The sequence below is a fragment of the Thunnus thynnus genome, chromosome 5 (assembly GCF_963924715.1).
Source record: "Thunnus thynnus chromosome 5, fThuThy2.1, whole genome shotgun sequence".
Classification (NCBI taxonomy): domain Eukaryota; kingdom Metazoa; phylum Chordata; class Actinopteri; order Scombriformes; family Scombridae; genus Thunnus; species Thunnus thynnus.
Genome location: NC_089521.1, coordinates 30,965,118 through 30,973,093, shown reverse-complemented (window position 1 = coordinate 30,973,093; position 7,976 = coordinate 30,965,118). Strand labels below are relative to the sequence as shown.

The 7,976-nt window shown below is 38.0% G+C and overlaps 1 protein-coding gene across 2 annotated transcripts in view; it reads left to right on the top strand.

Moving 5' to 3' along the window:
* LOC137183548 (neuronal acetylcholine receptor subunit alpha-7) overlaps positions 1–7,976 on the top strand; it is a 54,428-nt gene that overhangs the window by 23,754 nt on the left and 22,698 nt on the right. For both annotated transcript variants that reach the window (XM_067590696.1, XM_067590697.1), the window contains one exon: positions 6,844–6,923. In XM_067590696.1, the coding sequence (XP_067446797.1) occupies positions 6,844–6,923 (80 nt within the window). The remainder of the gene's footprint in view (positions 1–6,843; positions 6,924–7,976) is intronic.

The window sequence follows — 7,976 nt, the reverse complement described above, 5'->3', positions numbered from 1 at the left end:
TGTCTTAAAACAGCAGTCAGGTGTCCATATGAACATACTGGCTATTGAAAGATCCCCTTCAAATGTGCTTTCTATGTAAGTGATGGAGGCCAAAATCAACAATGTGTCCACACAGTCATTTAAAAGTAGATGTGAAGCTTATATGAGGCTTCAGCAGTCTGAGTTAGTCATATCAAGTGGATATCTGACACATTTACAGTCTTTTCAGCATCAAATTCCCTCTTTGTGTTTAAAAAGACTGTAATGTTGAAAGATATCTACTTGCTTCATATTAGCTTTAGATAAACTTTTAAATATATTTTTGCACAGAAGGAGGACTGTGGATTTTGTCCCCCATCACTTCCATTGTAAGTCCATTATGAAGGGATCTTCTAATGGTCAGTATGAACAGGAGGAATGATTACAGCAAGAAGAACATGTTTCACTGTTCAGTTCGGTTCCTGACTGTTGTTTTAAGACACAGTTGGAAAATTGTGAATCCGTCCTTTAAATGTAAAATGTCTGAACACAGAGAAACACTGATCAGTTTGTCTTCTGGTGGATTTAGGATGTTTTATTTCACGGTGAGACGACTCACTGTTCGAGGTTTATTTTCATACCTCGGTTCTGATTCAGTAAACAAGCTAATTCAGCTAATTCCCGCCTGTTATCAGCGCTAAAGATAGGTGCTCTCCCTGTCAGGATTAATACCTCACTGTTAACACACACATCAGAGCTGCTGGCTGTGGGAGGCGACGAGCGTTTCAGCTCATTAACTGAGCAGCGTTCAGGAGCAGAGTTTGATCCTGGTAGGGGGGGGAGCTAGCTGTCGGAGGGAATATTGACCTGGCTGTTTTTAATGAGAGGGGCCCAATGAACAGCTTCAGAGTCTGACTTTAAGTTATTATTGGGCACCATATTGACTTTTACAGCAAACTTACTATAGTTTTACTTACTGAGTTTTCTACTTTCAACTGCTAACAAACTCTTCCGGCAACTAACTCCAGTTCCTGCACACACACACAAAAAAAAGTTAAGATAATACGCTGCGAATGTGATAAAATATCTTTTTCTGTCCAGACCATAGCCATGTATATAAAGCTCTTATCCTATCTTAACATATTTAATCCTTTATTTAACCAGGTAAAAGTCTAATATCGACATATCTGGCAAAAGAGCAGCATAAACATTGTTAAAAACATAAACAACATAAATACAAACAACATAAACAGACAAATACAACTGTCACACACTACAAACCTGTGAACACAATATCCAGTTAATATGTAAGACACGATTATGGACAAAATCCAGATAAGATGCATAAACAGGTACAATTTTCGAAAAACTTAAGAAAAATTTTACATTGCACATCGACTATGAGTACTATTTTCTTGATCCTTTAAAATTCCCCAATAGTAATCAGCTCTGACAGTTTCAGGTCCTTCTGTACATTGTTCTAGGAGGAAGGGGCAGCGTATTTGAAAGCTTGCCTTGGAGAACAAACATCTGTAGAATATCATGAGATGTACACAGATAAGTAGGAACCAGTCCAAGGAGAGATTTTTATATAAAAGAGTACAGTGGTGTACAAAATGGCCACAACCAGTAATAAAACATAAAGTACAATGGTATACAGTATCCAACTTCTTTAGGCACTGGTCAGGTGCATTCATAAAGAGCACATTGCTGTAATCCAATAAAGGTAAAAAAGTTGCCAAAATCAGGTGTTTCCTTGTCTGGAGGGAGAAACATGATTTTTCCAAAAGAATAAACTTAATCTCAGTTTCAGTTAGGTTTTCAGTGTGTGATCTGAATGACAAGCTCTGATCAATAATGATACCTAAATACTTATATGTTGAGACCATTTCAATGTCAACCTCTTTAGCACTTGAGAGCTTAGATGATAAGTCTTTGCCATTTGAAAATAGCATGATTTTGGATTTGTCTGCATTTAACACCAACTTAAATTGAGTCATATAGGATTGAACCACATCAAAGGCAGACTGCAGGAATTCAAGGGTTTGAAGGGGATGAGCAATAGATAACTATCATCTGCATGAAAATGGAAAGCAGCATTTGATAAATTATCACAAAAATTATTTACATATACGTAGAACAGCAGTGGTCCTAGTATGGAACCCTGGGGTACACCTTTTGATACAGAGAGGAAGAAAAAGGAAAATCCAGCATACTGGACGCAATGAGTTCTAGCTGACAAGTTATTTGAAAACCAGCTTACAGCTTGCACAGATAAGCCAGTACTGTTTATCTGAGTCTATTGTCCAAGGTGACATGGTCAACTGTGTCAGACGCCTTGGACAAATCAATAAAAAGAGCTGCACGCTAGTTTTTGCATTCCAATAATGTCATTCACCACTTTAATTGCAGTAGTTATCACGCTGTGTTGTTTTCTAAAGCCTGACTGATGCTGAGATACAACACCAGTTGTGTCTAAAAAAAACCTTTAAGTTGTTCACTAACAAACTTTTTCAGGACTTAATTTAGAGATTGGTCTGTAGTTATTACCGACTGAGAGATCAGCGAAGGGAGACCGTGGGCAGATTTCCATATATCAGGAATGTCATTATTGGAAAGGGTGAGATTAAAAGTCAGAGATTCTGCTATAAAGTCAACAGCTAACTTTAGAAAGTAAGGATCAAGCTCATTAGGACCTGCAGGTTTATTAGGATCCAGTTGCTGTAAGGCTCCATGGACCACTATACAGTACTATACTACATTAAGAGGAGTAACATCGGTATCAACGGTTGAACCATAGAATTAATTGGGGATGGGGAAATGTGAACCCTCTGGTCATTTGGCTGTTTTGGATCAGGATGTGAAGACTCAAATAAAGAACCTGAAGAAATGAAATGTTCATTAAAGCAGTTAAAAATAGCTGATTTATCAGTTATTACATAAGTCTTTTACATTTCAGACTGGCAACTAATTCCTGATTACACTCCCAAATGAAGATTTTATTACTTTCCAAAATTTCTTAGGATCATTTCAGTTTCTAGTAGTTTTAGAAAGGTAGAACTCAGATTTAGCCTTTTTGATGAGAGAAGTAAAGCAGTTTCAGAGCTGTCTAAAAATCAGCCAATCAACCCAGAGAACATCCCCTTCTTTTAGTCTGGACAGCTCCGAGGAAAACCAGGGAATGTTTTGCAGACAGGAACATGTTAATTTATAAAACTAATAAAAGCATCATGAAAGTAGTTCCAAACCAGTTCTACGTCATAAATGAGAAAGATTTTGTTCCAATCAAAGTCCCACAAATCATGAAGAAAAGCTTGCTCACAGAAATGCTTAAAGTCTTGATTAAGAACAATTTGTGGTCTTGATTTCTGGAGCTTAGCTTGTCTGACTGTAGCACACAATGATTGCTTAAATCATTTGCAAAAATACCAATATCAGAATATTTATGAGGAGTATTTGTTAAAAAATAAATCAAGAAAAGAGGATTTCTCTGGGCATTTAAGGTTCGGACAAGTTCAGCAATTATTTAGTTGTGCAAATGACTCACAGATAGATGTCAGAGACAGAAGACAACCAGTCCCAGTTAAAATCTCCAGCAGGGAGAATCTCATTAAAATCTAAGGTTGATAGATGTTTACTCAAAGATGATAAAGCTGCACTGCTTGTACACAACCTACAGCAGTGATAAAAATGGCTTGTAAGAAGTTCCAGTTTCAAGGCAAGAAGTTCACATAGATACATACTGATGTAGGGATGCTAGCATGACATTTGTTCCTTATGTAAATGGTAACGCCACCATCTTTTCTGGGATGCTCACAATGAAAAACATTGTAACCCTAAATTGCGATGTCTTTGTGATAGATTTGTTTAGCCTGGTTTCAGACAAAACAAGAATATGAGTATCAGATGAGATGCCCAGATTTTTAACTAGATCCAATTTAGCAAGTAAACCTCTGACATTTGGGTGAATAATACCAAACCAAGATCTAACTTTGAAATCACAAGGGGTAAACTGAACAATTAAAATCTGGGTCTGGGTTAGGTTGAACATTTCCTCATAGTAGAAGCAAGAAAACAATAAAATATTTCTTTTCACAGAGACTGGTTGTTGACTGCTGTTGAATAATGATGTTTTATGGTGTGACAACGCTATGGTTAAGGTCTGGTTAGCTTTAGGCACAAAGACCACTTGGTTAGGGTTAGGGAAAGATCATGGTTTGGGTTGAAATAGAATAAAAAAATAAAATAAAAATGGCCGATGTCTCACTAAAAACACCCAGTTTTCTCACCAGCAAAATGGCTAGATAACAAAATAGATATCCAACATTTCTTTGGTTTGCAGAAATATAAACTGCCAACGTTTTATTCTGGCGACCAGGCTGGAATGAAAACAATCAGTCATGGAATAAATAGGTTGATAAAATAGGGTAAAGTCATGAAATCTTCAATAAAGTGTGTGATCCAATTGGGATAGCTCCTAAAAGATTTAAAATCCCAGTATGTGCCTTTTTGAAGGAATAAATGATGAGGCACATGATGGTCTCCACACCTCATGTGGATTCAGTACAGTCAGTAAAAGCAAAAGAGGTGCTGAAGGAAACATGCTGATCAGCTTGTAGCAGGGACCAACGGGTGATGTCACAGCTTGCTACGTCCATCTGTGGTTCACATTCTGGCCGATTCTGGAGGACGTGGACGCTCCGTCTGTTTCTTCACCTCTTGGTGCTGGAATGCCAACACGCTGCTTGATTTTCTTATGATGCTTCTTTCTTGGCTCTGATAATACCGCTTGAAATTGTATTCCTATTGTTTTACCACCCGGCTGGTCCTGATTTTAGCATTTCCACACTGGGATCGATGTCTTCCTGTTTCAACTTCATCATCTGACTCAAAAGGACAAAGAATTTGGATCGGACTATCACTGCACTGATCTGGTTTTTGTCAGTATTCTTGCTTCCTACCACAAGATGTTTCCTTCAGCACCTCTTTTGCTTTTATTGACTGTATTGTATCCACATGAAGTGCATGAAAGGTGTGGATTATATTCCTTCAAAAAGGCACATACTTAACTAAAAATCCACCAAAATCAATTTAAAAAAGGACAAAAGACTAAAGTAAACTGTGAAAAGGTCAATTATTATTAGTAATGAAACGTTATTTCCCCCCAAAAGACCTGAATAAAAGTCACAAGATGCAGATGTCAAAGCTACATTTTGATGGAGATAAATTTCTAATATATCGCAGCAGGTGGATGAAATATTGAACATTTGTGCAACATAATTTAATCCAACACAACAACACAAACTCTGGCTTGTGAGGGACAAAGAACTTTACAGATCGAAGTCCAGTTCCAAATATAAATCCTCAGAAGGTCAAAGTCATTTAGAATCAAAGGTTGAAATAAAAGAGTCTCAAAATCACCACGTTTGAAAATGCCAAAGCTGCACTTAACATTCCTTTTTCTTTGAAAAGCTGCAATTTCTAAAGATGAAAAGGTTTCTGTTTGACTGATGACGTGATTCCCTGAATGTCTGCTGAATGACATGGACAAAAAAACACGAACACCTGCACAATACAGCACAAAGTGAAAGTGTTCAAAAACGACTTTGGAGTTGAATCGACAGCTCTCGGACACTGACAAAATTTATTTCCGAGTCCCCTGCCGTAACCTTCACCTTAACCTAATTCTAACCTCAATCGTGGATGATTCAGATGAAGATGTAAGAGGAAAGAGGCGTAATCAATTTTTAAATCACTGTGTGTTCTGTCTCATGTTAGACAGGTAACATGTTCAGATAAGAAAGACACAAAGGATTAAAAAAGAAGGCAGTACTTCATTTAAGAAGCTAAAGACCATTTTAAATTACAATAAATTCCAAAATGACCACCAGCACACTTATTAGAGGCCTGAATGAAGAGACTGAGACCAGAATGACTCATTGAAAACGATTAACTCAGTATTTCTAGAGAGAAGTTGAAGCTTTTTGAATGAGAGTCAGTTGGAGCATCTAGCGGCCGTCGTACTAATCAGCATTTTTCTCAAAGGCTTTATGTCGCCTTAAACCTCATTTTAAATGTCAGTATAGCTGAATACACAGCAGAGCTGTTGTCATTAACCTGGATTAATGTTGATTTTGTCAGATGACGTCAGTGCAGCAGCTTGAGAATGACTGCTAGTTAAGTAAAGTTTATGGTAGTGATTTAAATAACTATTTCATGCATGTTCTGTTGTCTGACAACAGAAACAGAAAAGTATGTAAATGAGAACAACTATATTATGAGTTCGGCTGCATTAGAGCTCAACGGAGTAACCAGCTCTGTCTGTAGCTGTCCGTCAAAATAACAACTTTCTGTCGTCTCAAAGTTTCTCTTATCATTAATCTGACATGTTTATATAGCTGATGATACGGTTTTTGTCATGAATCTGCATTTATGTTGATTTTGTCAGATGGTGTTGCAATCATAAATGAGTGATTTGGTCAGCCGGCTGTCTGCTCTACTGTTGTTCAGATGTTTCTCACTATTGGTAAGAGAGGATACGTTTGGAAAATTGAGGACAATAAGATAAGTATGAACATTTGTAAAGTGAAGACATTCTTGTAAGGCGAGGACAGTTTGGAAAGTGAGGACATTGTCTTGTCCTGACCTCTTCAGAGGGCTGTTTGAGGTTTAAGACTTGGTTTGAGGTTAGAATTAGATTCAGGTGAAGGTTACGGCAGGGGACTCGGAAATAAATTTTGTCAGTGAGGGACCTCACAAGTACAGAAGTACAGTGGTGTGTGTGTGTTCAGCTGGAGCATTGATGAAATGAAATGATTTAGTCAACTCTCTGACCTTATGTGCCTCTAACGGACACTGACTGTTAATCTTTCTCTCTCTTCACAGTGCCGATGAAAGGTTTGATGCTTCCTTTCACACAAACATCCTGGTCAACTCCACCGGCTACTGCCAGTACCTGCCACCAGGTAACACACACTCACAGGCCCCTCCCACTGCTAAACAAGCCCCTCCAACTTCCTGCTACTAAATAGCCCTTCCCTTTCTCTCTTTAAGACCCTCAAAAGTTTCAAACAAAACCCCAAAATGTCTTATATTCCTGTCAAAATCTATCTGATTTTACTGTCTGGAAAGAAGTGGTTAACATTTACAGCTGATCAAACCAGAGAATTTTGAAATTAGGTGAATCTATAGAATTATAATTAAAATGACTGAAACGCCCTCTCAGTGGAAGTTATAGACAGATGGACATTAATTTATTGTTGTCAGAATAAAGAGCGCACACTTCCCCGGTGGGATTTTTGGTGATCGACTCCATTAAACCCTGAGAGACATGTGGTTTTATGGAGGTCTGAGGGAGGAGGCACGGGGAGTCAATATGAGGTCAAAGGGTCAACAGGAGGAGGTCAAGAGGAGTTATGGTCCTGATTGACGACCTGAGACTCATCATGACTTTCAACCAGGCCGCTGAGGGAAACGAGACTGTTTTACACTAAGAGTTCAGGGCTGTTGTTGGTGTTATTATTGTGTTTCAGGGTTTTTTAAAACTTTCTTTTTTACATTTTATTTGGATTTTGGGTGAGTCAGTAAATTTTAGGAAACTGACAATTATTTTGGTAAGTGAGCACTCTTGTGAGGTGCAGAGATTTTTTGCAAAGTATGGACATTTTGGAAAAATCGAGGCCAACTTTTAGAGAGTAAATATTTAGAAGATAGAGGATATTTTGGGATTTGCAAGAAAACATCATAAATCTGAAAGACTGAACAGTAATTTAGAACCAAACCGTATTTTAGGAGCAGGAGGGAAACTCATCAGCTGAGCAGAAATCAATAACCAATAAAAGTCGTAACAGCTCTATTACTACTGAAAGCTGACATTGACCCCTGCAGCAGCCAAAAGTCCTGCTGAAGTGTCCCAGAGCCAAAGACTGAGCCTGAACTGATGAAAAGATGAAACTTTATTGATCACTCTGCTGCGACACTGATTCACTGAAGCAGGAACTCTTTGATTTAAGATCGAA